The following is a 13,289-nucleotide window of genomic DNA, read 5'->3' as shown; positions in this document are numbered from 1 at the left end:
ACCTATACATGGTTATTGAACAGATGGAATGCAGTTTTTATCATGTAAACAGTGTTTTAAAATAATTAAATAATAATAATAATAAATGTAGTATGACTAATTTATTATAGGGGATTTATTATTATTATTATTATTATTATATTATTATTATTATTATTATTATTATTACTGAAGTTGTTATTTTATTTTATTTTATTTTATTTTATTTTATTTTATTTTATACAATTATTGGCACAAAAACTCTCAAACACAAAATAAAAGTTCACCTGTCATTTTGATGCATGGTTAAATGGAATGCAATGTTATCATATGCAGTAAAAAGATAATAATATTTTATTTTAAAGAGGTTAAAAAAAAAGGTTATTTACATCTAAAAGTGTGGAGACAAGCATTGCCACAAACACAAAATAAAAGTTCACCTATAATTTTTTAAGTGTGGTTATTGAACAAATGGAGTGTAATTTTTTCTTGTATACTATAAAATAATATACTCTCTCTCTCTCTCTCGGTTGTCCATCGAATCCGATGACGACGTCCACGCCTTTATCGGTGAGATCTTTGATGGCTAAACAGTCCTATCCTGGACCCACACACTCGATTACAGGTGGGGCATATGTATGTAATGGTAGTAGTAATGGCAGTGGTGGCAGCCATGGCTGTATTTCTCCTGGCTCGCTTCTGCTGTCTTCTGATTGTCCTCTCCATCTCCAGCGTATGAACCCCATCTCTACACAGCTTTTGCCAGATGGTACGGTCAGCAGCAACATCCTCCAGGTCCTCGGGTCTGATCTTACACTTCTTCAAGATGTTCTTCATCTGATCCTTATATCGCTTCTACGGCCCCCCAGCTGAACGGCGACTATGGCAAATCCTACTCCATAGAGATGTTGTCTACCTGGAGGGAAACCTTTCCAGAAGAAGGTGTAACCCGTCCCTTCCTCTGAAGTACCAGCGTCACTGCACTACTGCACTAGACGCTTCACACACAGCCTGTGTGCTAGACGCTTCAAACACACCCTGTGTGCTACACACCCTGTGTGCACCCTGTGTGCTAATCCACACACACACAAAATAATATACACACACACAGATATATATATATATATATATATATATTATAGTTAATTTATTATTTTATTTTATTTTAATTATATTATATTATTTTATGTTATTTTCAGTCTCATCTTAAAGTGTGGACAGCCTTAAGTGCACGGACTCCACAACCACATGGACTCGTGGATGGATGATTAATATTAAAATATTTCACAGTAACTTTAACACATGCACATTATAATACAAATAAGACACCCATAACCAATATATAATTATTTTAATTTAAAAAGGGAGCTAAAAATTAGCCTTTAAAAGTGGTCAAGACAATGTAATTTGTTTTAATTTAACTGCTACTGTTTGTTTTAAACATCAGTTTGTAGTTGTGTAAATTTGGTGGTTTTGCTAGTTAATGAAAATAGCAGCCTGCACGAATCGATAACTGTTTTTTAATGTAGCAGATGAATTGCTTGTGTTCTTGTTTAATGTGCTGTTGAAACATGTGGATACAAGCATTTTTTTTTGGTTACAGGTGACGAATTCAGATCTCCATACTAAAATCCAAGATGATTAAAAAGTCTTTCATGTCTGTCCAAACACATTCTTTTAACAACACTGATGAGAAACATCTTAGTGAGCGCTAACCTTCAAACACAGCAGCTCCTCTGCTCTGTGGCTTTTGGGTGCGTGACAACTCCACTGTTTCACAAGACTGTTGGTTTGATTCTTGACTTAAATGCCACAAAACTCATTCCACTAGAAAATATGTGAACTCATGGCACAAAGCAGGCTTCATGCTTGTTTTGTACAGAGAAGACAACCATCACCAGAGAATCATCTTTTATTAATAAATATGAAACAGTTGCAAATGCACTGTAGCTTTCAGAGATTTGAAATAAGGTGCCACACATATGCAGTATATTGCTCTATAACATTAAAGAGAAATTTAGATTAAAGCTCTGAGACTTTGGTTCAGATAATCTTTTATGAAGGCTGGTAAGTCATTCTGGGTAATGATCAAGGTCCAGGTCCTTCAGAGACTCAGGGCTGGTAAAACTTGGCAATCAGCATTAGCCCTTAGCATAAGTCTGCTTTCTTCATTGAGATGGACTGCTTTCTTCATTTAAATTGGCCTCAATAATGCACTGGATTTCCAGACTGGTTTTGTAGATGGCCATTGTATTAAATCCATCATAATACAGAACGTTTACATTAGTTAGGGTTCCACTTGTGAGAAACAGAGGCTCCATTAAATACTTGAACACTTACACGACCACACTTGTCATTGTGTTGCATAATAAAATACCAAACCAAGCAGTGTTCATTTTAAAGAAAGCTCACTTTTCAATTCAATTATTGTATGAAATGACATATATTAGACTTTAAATTATAGAATTAACCAATAAAGCCAAATTATTTGGACTTTTAGACTTGGATCAGGTTCATAGTGAACTACATGTGATCGATCTGATGCGTAAACCCGACTTCATAAACATCACATTAACATCAGTTCATTCTGAGAAAATTCTAATATGTTTTGTTTGTTGATTTCACCTGGTTTGATATTTTTATCTAATACAGTGAAGTTCATACATTCTTTTTATATATCATTTTATTTTAGGGCATTTTGTCGTTATTTATAGGACAGCAGAATGCAGATAGGAAAGATAAAATGGGATCAGGACATGAACCAGGTCAGACTCAAACCTGAGCCAACAGCTCTTATTGTCCTGTGCACAACTATGCCACAGCACTAGCAAACTTTAAGTTTGCGTCCTTAGTATTAGTGTCTGAATACTTTCAGAGGCCACTGTATTTCTAAGACCGGAATGTCAGAAATAGCAAAGAAAAATCTAATAGATCCGTTCAGTGTATTTTGCATTAGGCTTTGATTCATGTGTCTGAAAATGCCAGTGACATATAGTTTCCACTTTGTTCCAGTGACATTTAACAACAAATCAAATTGAAAAGCCACATGGTGCAAAAATAAATTAAGCTGGATTTACAAAGTGTATGCCTATTCTTCAAGTTATTCACAATACTGCTGTATAGGTCAATTTCCAATTAGCATTATAACAAACACTTAGTTGAGCTGAATCTGTACTTTTGCAGAGGCCAAACACACACTTTATCCATGTTATATAAACTTCTGACTCGCACTGGAAACTCGAACCATTGGTTTTAGAGAAATAGCTTAGCCATATTGAGCAGAACGCTTTGCATTTTCCAAAACACAAAACACAGCTGAACAGGCACAATAAGCCTCTTCTGGTCTACAAATGGAAAATCATTTTCATAAAAATGAGATGATTTATGTCCAAAGAGAAAGTGCAAACAAGGTAAACGAGACATTACTTAGTCTTCTAAGACAATGAATCACACTTGATTATTATTGTCTCACACCATAATCATAGCCTGTGATATTTTAAGAGCCCAAATTAGGTATTATTGGTTTTGCTGGAGGGTAAAGCAGAAATACATTAATAGATGTCATATGGAGACACAATATTTAAATCAAAACTTTGATAATAGGCTACCATTCCTAACAAGTTTTGTTTAATTAAGCCTATTTAGAAAACAAAACAAAAAAAAGCATATAAAAATCAAGACATAAACCTTGATTCATTTTGATACGGATATCACTATAAATAATGATAGCTAGGCCTAGTTCAGTAAGTGAGTCAGATGTTGATTTATTGTCTCTCTGAATTCAATTCAGTGAATGATTCGTCAAACGATTCGTCCTTTTGAAAGACTCATTAAAAGAACTGGTTCATTCTTTAGTGACTCCGGTTGGGATGTATGTTTTTGATTCGCTAAACAACTGCACCTGCTCATAAGAGTCATTTCCTCGTGAATTGGACCACACTGGTCTCCATATATGCTTTTGATTCACTAAAAATAACCATCTCATCGTTGGAGTCAATGGTTTGTCATCCCGTATATTTTTGACTCACAAAAAGAACCAGCTCATAAGAGTAATTTGTTCGTGAATCGGACTACACTGGTATCGTTGTACTGTATTTATATTATTACGAGCAGTCCGTGAGAACTCAATAGCAAAACATTTCTTTTTGTTGCATCACATTCGACCCAGACAGCAAACTCAAATTTGCAATTCTGGTAAAAATATGATTTATTTTGCTGTAGCACTGCAGATTGAGCACGGGAGGAAAGCAGCTGCTGAAAAAGCGATGCAGAAATACTGCTCACTGGGTGGTAACAATTTAAACCTGTATAACATTGCACTGTGATGATTACAGTTGTTAAAAGCATTGAAACAAATACATATAAACCGTACTGAATGGAACGGTGTTGTTTGTAAATGTGCGGTCACATTTAGCTTTGATCAACGAAATTTCGCGGTCAAAATCCAGTCAGTTCGATTGGAATCAGGAGTAGTGTTGAGAATCGAAAATAAATTCCAATTCCAGAATCGGATACTTGTTGTAAAATTAAAATTTCAATTCCACCTATCAATTCCTGTTTTTTTTTTAGGTGGCGAAAAGGGACTGTTCAAAATGTATTTGTCTTTGAATCATTCATTCAAGAGATTCATTCAAAAACACTGATTCATCCAGTAATGAAACAAGTAATCTTGAGTCATTGAATCATTCCATTCATAAATTCCATGAGATTTTTTTTTAGTTGGCTAATATCTTTTCTTCAGAATTGTGAGAGAACTACAACCTCCATAAAAAAAAGAAAGTCTCAATTTATCCAGACTTGAGCAGCTCTTGCAGACAAACAGCTCTTAGTCCAGTTTTTATGTAGCTGGCTGATTTTTGTTCATGGTATTCAGCAGCAATTAAATGTTTTGCAAAAAGAGACACAGAATAAATCTGTTTGATATCTAAATGTTTGACTTCATTTTTTTAACCACATTGGAATCAAAACTGGAAATCGATAAGAATCAGAATCGATAAGTAGAATCGGAATTGATCAAATTTAAACGATACCCAAAATCAGGAGTCAGCAAGGGCGAAAAAGTTCCCTTTTTTTTCAAGTTGGTAACGTGAATGTCCTGCGTTCACCAACAAAACATTGCTTGCTTTGAAAGTAACTTTTATATGAGCTGTGCTTCATACATTGTTACACTATTTACGTTGGACAGCAGAGATTTTTTGCCAGCCAAATCTTTTAATGAGTTCATTTCTGACTGCTCCCTAGTTAATTATTTCTGTTATGAGTTCTAATTGATGAATTCATCTCAGTAAACCAGGTTCTTGTGGTTCCTTATGTATGTTTGAGTTTATAAACTGTTTTTGTGTGGTATGTTTATGTGTTTCTTTTTATTTCTTTATACTGTTTTTTTGCATCAAAATTGTTTTGTCTCTCATTATGAACAACAGAGTTAGCTAAAATGTGTAAGCTATGTTCATCCACAATGGCTTTATTTGTATTGTTATGTGAGGTATTGTTCGACATTGCTGTGTGAACATTTGTCTCAATATTGCGCTTAACAGCTCTGTGTGTTGCAGTGTTTCTGGAAGCCGCAATCTTTTTTGCAGCAGCGGCACGCGCGGCTGCCAGCTGAGGGAACTGTTTGGTGTACAAAGCTGAGGTGTACTGTAGTTCAGGTGTAATCAACCTCTGACAAAGCTGACGAGTGTCATTATTTAACTCCAGTCGGAGGTTATAACCTTGAATAACTGCTGCGCCATATTGAAACGGCTTCAGTGATGAATCCTGGACCTGCGCAGGATCTACTGCCCCTCCTTCCTGAAGACACATTTGCTCAAGATTCCTCCTCTTCGCCCTCAGAAGTTCAACTTCCTGTTGGAGCTTCGTCCGCCCAAGTGTGGAGTCTATGCGTTTCCAGAAAGTGGCATTAAAGTGCTGGTATAATCGCCAGTCTAGTGAATTCCACTCTTTTACTCGATCTGCTATCTCTGCGCTCAAGGGCCTGCGAGAGCGTTCACTGCGACTATTGAGGCGGAAAGATGAAACATCATCCAGTGACCAGCAGAGGGCATGTTTTAGAAGCACCAGCGATTCATCGAAATACTCCGAGATGAGGATTAGCGGAAAGTCACGTTCCATGGCGGCGATGACCTCGGCGCTACGTCTGTCCAGCTCGGTGTCGTTCTCAGGTGCTGTATTATCCAGACCAAAGTCAAAGGTCAAAATGTTACGTGCATAGTGGTTATTAGGCACAGAGGCGTTGTAGCTCCGCCCACCCTGGATCAGAAACTCCTCAAGACTTTTGACAGCACGGAAAGCTGGGATCGCTTTGTAGTAAACAAACAGGGATTCCATCATCGCCACTGGATTCCGAAGAATGGAAAAGTAGAATGCGTCTTTAGGCATCACTTTTCTCACCTGCAAGTCAGAAAAGACCATATGAACTTATGAATAAAATATTTTATTCAGATTTCCATCACTGTTTAAGTACAAGTCGATAAAAATTTGACCTCTTGCTCTTTGTTTCAGAGTCATAAACACATTCTGCTCAACAGAAGTTCCATCCCAGAATGCAATCTACATGCAATCAGTGCAAATGTCTTCTAAATCATTCAGATCTGCACCTGCCTACTTTCATAAAGCACTGGGTGCTTCGTCTTCCTCTTGAAAATGAAAATAGTCAGTTGTATCAAATGATACATGTGCTTGCTAAGTGGTCTACGCATATCTTGGATTGCTTTCACACCACAGTCTTGATAAAGTTGCAAACATATTCACCTCAACGGTTCTTAATGGTATGTGCAGTTATATATAAGGGCAAATAAATATAACATTATAAATACAGAATACTAAATAAATTTAAAAAAATTAAATAAAAATAAACAAGAGAAAGCATTATCTTTTATCTGGAGCCTATCTGTTCACATGCATCATTAGGATTAAAAAAAAACTCCTATCATGCTATTTATTTAATCAAAAACAGTTACCATGTCTTAATGCATTGCATTATCTATTATGTAATATTTACTATAATTTTTTTTTTCAGTCCCTGGCATTTAAGGGCTTCTGTTGAAACTCTTTACTTTTAAAGACAAAACACTATAGGTGAATATGGTCAAAATTTTAATAATAAAATTTTAATAATAGTAATAGACATCACTATATTCCCCAGTTGATTAATCACAGTACATTAAGACAATTGTTTTATATTACACGTTTTCTGAAATGTTGTTTAAATATGCAAATGGGACATTATATAATTAAATATACATACATTTGCATACCTCTGCAGAACAGAAATCTGAAAATTGTATAAAGCTAGGTTCAAATTGCTTGGTTCGTTTTGGTCACATATTAGAGATGAAGGGTTTTACAGAGGTAATTTGGGATATCTCTTTTTATCACACTGTAAATCAGAAAAAGTCTGTCAACAACCAGGAAAAAAAGTTTTCACTGGTTGTAGGACTAAAATGTCATTTAAATCAGGCGAATGATATATGAACAACAAACCTTATACATACAAAACAATATAGATAGTAATAAAATGGGTTTGGTAGTGGCTTCTGAAGTGGAGATTTCTGACTCAATACATGAGAAAACTCATTTTGAGAAAATGGCCTTTAAAGATATGTAGTTGAAATCTACAGACACAAATAGATAAAGTGTATCAAAATAAACCCTTAAAGGTGTATTTTGGATGTTTTCTGTCCACTAGTCTGAAAGAAGACATGGAAGCTTAAAGCCCAAAATCTCAAAATTGACCAGTGCGTGAGAGTTTGCATAATGTTGTGCCTGTAGTGTCTTGACTTAATGTCATGAATATTCTATTATTGGTCCAATAGTACGGGTACTGTGCTCTCGGACTGACCTCTTGTGAGCTGAATCTCATATGATTGCATAGGACGTGGAACTCCTTCACACTGCGAGTCCTGACACCCTCCACAAAGTGTGCTGCAAAGAATGCTGGGTAAAATAACTGGCTGTGCATGTTCAGCGGCAAGGCAAATGTCAGGTTATGGCTTTCCCCATAACGATAGAGAATGTTCAGTATGGTGCTGCTGGCAGTCTTGTGTGTCTTGAGGAAGACGATGTGCTTTTTGGGCTGACACATGACAGTGTTGTCAGCTTGTGATTTTACTCTATATTTATCATTATTGTCATCAGAGTGTGGTGGTTTTTTCATTTCTGGGGTCCTTTTGGGGAAAGCTGGCCTCTGTGGCTGGTTTGGAAATTCTTGGCCAAGCCAGAGTTTATTCGCCTCTATTGGTGGAGCTGCTTTTTTGGTGCTAGTAAGCTTTTTTCTTGTATCCTCCAAGACTTGTTCCCTTCTCTCTTCTGAACGAGGGTTTTCACTCTCATCTCTTCTCTGTATGAAAGGATGCTGGTCCACTGGTTCCTCAGCAACGGCTGCTGAGACAGACCAAAGGTTTTCCCAGTCTTTGCGCTTTATGGGCCTGTGGATCTCTGCAGGCATTCTGACCAGCTGCTCACTCACAAGTTTCAAAACCTTGGCGCTCCTGAGAGAGAAAGAGAGAGAAAGAGACAGTACATTTTAGATGCTGACCCTTATGGAACCAACACAAATCTGATTTGAAAAGTGTCCTTCTGTATTTTATAATATAATATAATAAATGTCCATGTTACATAAATATATATTTATAATACTTAGTTTATACTAAGTAATTTTGTCAAGATATTGCCATTGACTTTAATCATCCAATGAAAGCTGTTAAATCTAAATAAAGAGTTAAAAAGTCTCCCTCTATATGTTAATAATTATATATATATATATATATACAGTATATATGTTTATAATATAATATTATATAATTTATATGTTTATAATACTTATTATATATTTAGATTAATTTTGTCAAAAAACCTTATTGCCTTATGGTAATGGTAATGGATAATATAATATAATATAATATAATATAATATAATATAATATAATATAATATAATATAATATAATATAATATAATATAATATAATATAATATAATATAATATAATATAATAAATATAATATAAACGTTTGTAGTAAGTTTGTAATGTTGTCATGATATTTCTAATGCCCCTAATGGAAATCGTCCAATGCAAACTGTTAAATCTAAATTGAAAGTCTTTCTCAATCTGTTTATAATTCGCTATGTATAGGTCACCATGCATTATTTGTAAAACATGATCAACCTGGCCTGTCGGACGACTCCCAGCATCTGCAGCGCCACGCAGAGGACTGTCAGGAACATCAGAGTGAACCACATAAAGCGCAGGCGACTGCAACACGCCACTCTCACGCACCTGTAAACAATAAGGTCAAGCGTAAATGTGAGAAAATAAGCAGCGTGGGAGATCATTTGGTGACAACCTGACCATTGTGGTCAGTGATGCAAACATTGATTGTGAAGGCACCAGTAATCCCTGCTATTAAGAACCATATAACAAGTGTGCCTTTGAGTATGGCATTTATCTCAAGGATCAGTGACGAAGGAGTTTCTCAGCATTTAGTGTACCATAACACTTTGGGTAAAGAGCAGCTAAATGGCAAGTTAATAAAGAGTCACTGTTGAAAACAGGTGCACTAATTGTCCTATGGCACTGCAATATCACGAAAAGGAAAAAAAAGAGAGAAAGTAATACTTTTATTCAGCAAGGATGCATTAAACTGATCAAAAGTGAAAGTAAAGGCATTTAAAATGTTACAAATTTTGTCTATTTCAAATAAATGCTGTTCTTCTGAACTTCATATTCATCAAGAATCTTGAAAAAAAAATGTATTATGGTTTCCACAAAAATAAGCAGTGCAACCGTTTTCAACACTGATAATAAGAAATCTTGAGCAGCAAATCAGCATTATTAGAAAGATTTCTGTGAAGACTGGAGTAATGATGCTAAACATTCAGCTTTGCAACAACATTATATATAAAAATATATAAATAAAAAAGTATTTTTGATCAAATAAATGCAGTCTTATTTTGATAGATCAAAGAGTTGGATTAATATTAAATTAATTAATTAATTTAAAAAATAATATTATTTATATATTTACAATACACACAATAAAAGGTTTGTCATGCTGTACAGATACATATTACATTCTTTACATATCAAAAGTGAGCAGGTTGTTTTTGATGTTTGTGTCCCACTAATTGCTCCACCAGGGTTTCACCTTGCAGGTAAGAGAGTTCGTGAGTATTTGATTTCCATTGCAATTCAGTTGGCTGGTTGCAAAATGAGAAAAGAATGTGTTCCTTAGATAGTTTAAGCAGTGTAATTCTCTCCTCCTTCTCTTTTTCTCTCGATCTTGTGTTTTTATTTGGCCACAGCATAAATCGCTTGGTTTGAGTCATGCTACAGATCAGCATAAATGAATTACAGGCAGTCATATACCAGGTTAAAATTAGACTGCGGCTGTCAATGACTGCACTTTCATCGAGTCACACACACACACATAGAATGTTTTGCTTCAGACCAAGGAAACCACTAGTGCTGAAACAGCAGTCCTGAAGTTCAAAAACTTCAGCAAAACTGTTTAACATCCAAGTCAATTCACAAAAGACAGCACAAATCATAGTCAGGCAACAGAAAGCCTTACTCATAGTGTGTTAACAGGCTTTGACAGCTTCATTTACGTATTCTAAAATATGATTTACTTCACATGGCTTGTTGCAAATGACTACCTCTTTGCCTAATTTACTTTGTGTCTTCAACGCAAAGCACAAGAGATCCAGTTTAAAGAATGTGTGGGTTTAAATTATAGTGTGTTGTCTAAATGGGATCCTGTTTAAGCATCCACAAGTGCATTTCATGATGAATACAGTCAAGGTTGCAAAGCTAAACATATTTTCTTGCGAAACAATGCTTTATAAGAACCATATTGACTTGCATGAAATGGAGTTTGAAATGAAAGTCTGCATTTAATTGATCAAAAGATGAATAAAGGAGTGAGGTAAACATCTTTAAACAATTTTTCTGGCATGCTTGAACTCCTTTAATGAGAACAGCCTGTATTTATCTCTCTAAAAATTATATGAACTCATGTTAACTCAAGTGCATTGTTAAAACGTTTTATAAGAATTATAAAGGGCATATAAAGACATAGTATTGTCACATTTTAAACAAATTATATTCCCACAAGTACTGAACATGTATGGATGTTTATACTCAACACGTTTTTAGCTGTACACCACAATGCACAGTAATTCTATTTTTTACCCCTCATTCTGCAAACAATGATTTGGTGAAGGCTGTGGTCACATAGAAAGAAACACATGCAAGCATTAGGAAAACATTTAAACTAAAACAAAACTTTGTACATTCCCTCAGGCCGGAGAAGCATCTGGAATAGGGAGTTTAACCTCTTCTCTTGTCACATTTATAATACATATACATATACATAATACATATAACACATATGCACACAAAACACACATGCACGCCAGTTCTCCATAATAGGATGAATTTTTTAAGTGAGTTAGAGGGTGAATACATGAACACATCTTCCCAGTATGACATTATGCATCCATACCACAACCAGCTTCAGTATCTACAAACATCTGGCTGCAGCCTGTTGCTTCAAAAACCTTTACATGAAACATTGCTTTAGCTTAAATGCACAATGGAGTATTGGATATCATAAATAAATAAACAGTAAAAATGAAATGTAACACTTTACATTACAGTGTCCATGTTACTTGAAGTAATTAGGCAATTCACTCAAGTAACAAGAGATTTCTGGTGAACCTCCAAGCACCCTCCTATTGTTGTGGGAAGTTCAACAGGCCTACATGTTTCAAGTGCCTCAAAATCTTTCCTTTATTAAGAGGATATTGGAGCAACCATTGACAGTCTATAGATTTCTAACAGGTACTTACGGGCTTTATCTTCCAAGTTCCTCAGTGAACCACCCTTTTTGAAAGGGTTTAGAAGTTCTCCAGAGAGTTGGGTGATCTGAGAAACTACAAATGGTGTCTCAAGTATCTTTTGCAATTTTAAAGCGTATAGCCTAATTGCTAGTGTAAACCAAAAGTAACACGATCCCTTTAATGTAAAGACTGACCCAATGAAGTTGAACAGTTTTCTCTCAAGCAGACATAAATGAATAGACTGCAAATCTATAGCATAACTGAAGTCTGGTTTTGATATAAGCACTAGGCAATACAAACACATTTTTATTCAAACTTTATTCCTAAACATAAATGTCTTGATTAAATACATTAGAGAAAATTAAACTAGAAACCGTATATTCAATATCATATATATGACATTAAATAACACTGATATTTTCCGCGAATGTGGGAACTGTGTATATTAAGTAAGTGAGAAATAAAACAAAACCGGACTATCTGAATGAGACCGGAATGAAACTCGACTCGGTTCTTTCAAACCTAATAGCCTACACTCAGCACTAAGCAGCGAAGAAATTCAGGAGGAGCACGCGTATCACACGCTCTTCGCGCCGGAATATTTTATCAAGCTCGTGCGAGATGAAGAGAGGCGACCGTTATTAATCAAGCGCGGCTCGCGCATCCAGCGGGAAAACACTGTCGCGCTCCCAGACGACACGGTCGTTTAAATGTCACTTAAACTGACAATTTTCTACGACGAATACGGTAAGTAAGAGTCTCTTTGAGGGAAAACTAATACTGAAGCATCTATATTGTGAATTCAGAGTTCACTTACGTGGTCCACGGTGAGGAGTTCCGCCACTGAAACGCTCTTCGCTCTCGGCCCGCGATTCTCTGAGGCGGGAGCATGTCGCTCTCTTGTACCCGAGACGACACCCCCAATAAGCCCCCCACCGGACCTCGGACCTTCGGAGTCGTCAAACGCTCCACCGAACTCGTGAAACACCGCTATCCGTCCCTCAGGTCCACTAGTGGGACTCCTCCCGCTAACAACGGATTGGTTCTGAGGAAAAGAGAGAGAGAAAAAGGGAAGCGAGTGACCGATAAAGAGAGCTTCCAGAGGCTAAATTTATAGCCATGACAGAAAAGGTAGCTTTTAGGAAGTCCTTACAAGGAAGAATGTAGAAACCACGTCTTGAAGTTTGAAGAACAGTCCCAAAAGCTCCTTCAGAGTCTTGGTGTTTATTTAAGATACAAGCAATGATGTTAATACTAATGACAACAGACGTAATCCATTCCTGTCTTACTGTGATCCTATAATACTGAGTTCATTACAGACTGAGCACACCTGTCTGTCTTTCCTCCCTCTCTCTCTCTCTTTCTGTCTGCACCGATGGTATTGGAGGAGAGCAAGAAGTATATAATCCGTTCGATGTGCCCTTGTTGTTCTTCGCCGATGAGGGAACTTGATGCCGAAACTCTGAGCA

At 36.1% G+C, this 13,289-nt stretch overlaps 1 protein-coding gene across 1 annotated transcript; it reads right to left on the bottom strand.

Annotated features, from left to right (window-relative positions):
- Window positions 1-4,881: 4,881 nt before the first annotated feature.
- Window positions 4,882-13,089, bottom strand: gal3st2 (galactose-3-O-sulfotransferase 2). Its single transcript, XM_016500003.1, has 5 exons — window positions 12,974-13,089; window positions 12,638-12,865; window positions 9,146-9,256; window positions 7,823-8,471; window positions 4,882-6,372 (listed from the first exon to the last, which is right to left on the bottom strand). The coding sequence occupies exons 2-5, from the start codon at window positions 12,709-12,711 to the stop codon at window positions 5,329-5,331; spliced, it is 1,878 nt and encodes a 625-aa protein (XP_016355489.1). The 5' UTR covers window positions 12,712-12,865; window positions 12,974-13,089; the 3' UTR covers window positions 4,882-5,328.
- Between the last annotated feature and the right edge of the window lie 200 nt (window positions 13,090-13,289).

Source organism: Sinocyclocheilus anshuiensis, unplaced genomic scaffold, assembly GCF_001515605.1.
Source record: "Sinocyclocheilus anshuiensis isolate Anshui unplaced genomic scaffold, SAMN03320099.WGS_v1.1 scaffold2168, whole genome shotgun sequence".
Taxonomy (NCBI): Eukaryota; Metazoa; Chordata; class Actinopteri; order Cypriniformes; family Cyprinidae; genus Sinocyclocheilus; species Sinocyclocheilus anshuiensis.
The sequence above is the reverse complement of the archived record's forward strand: the minus strand, read 5'-3'. Positions and strand labels throughout refer to the sequence as shown.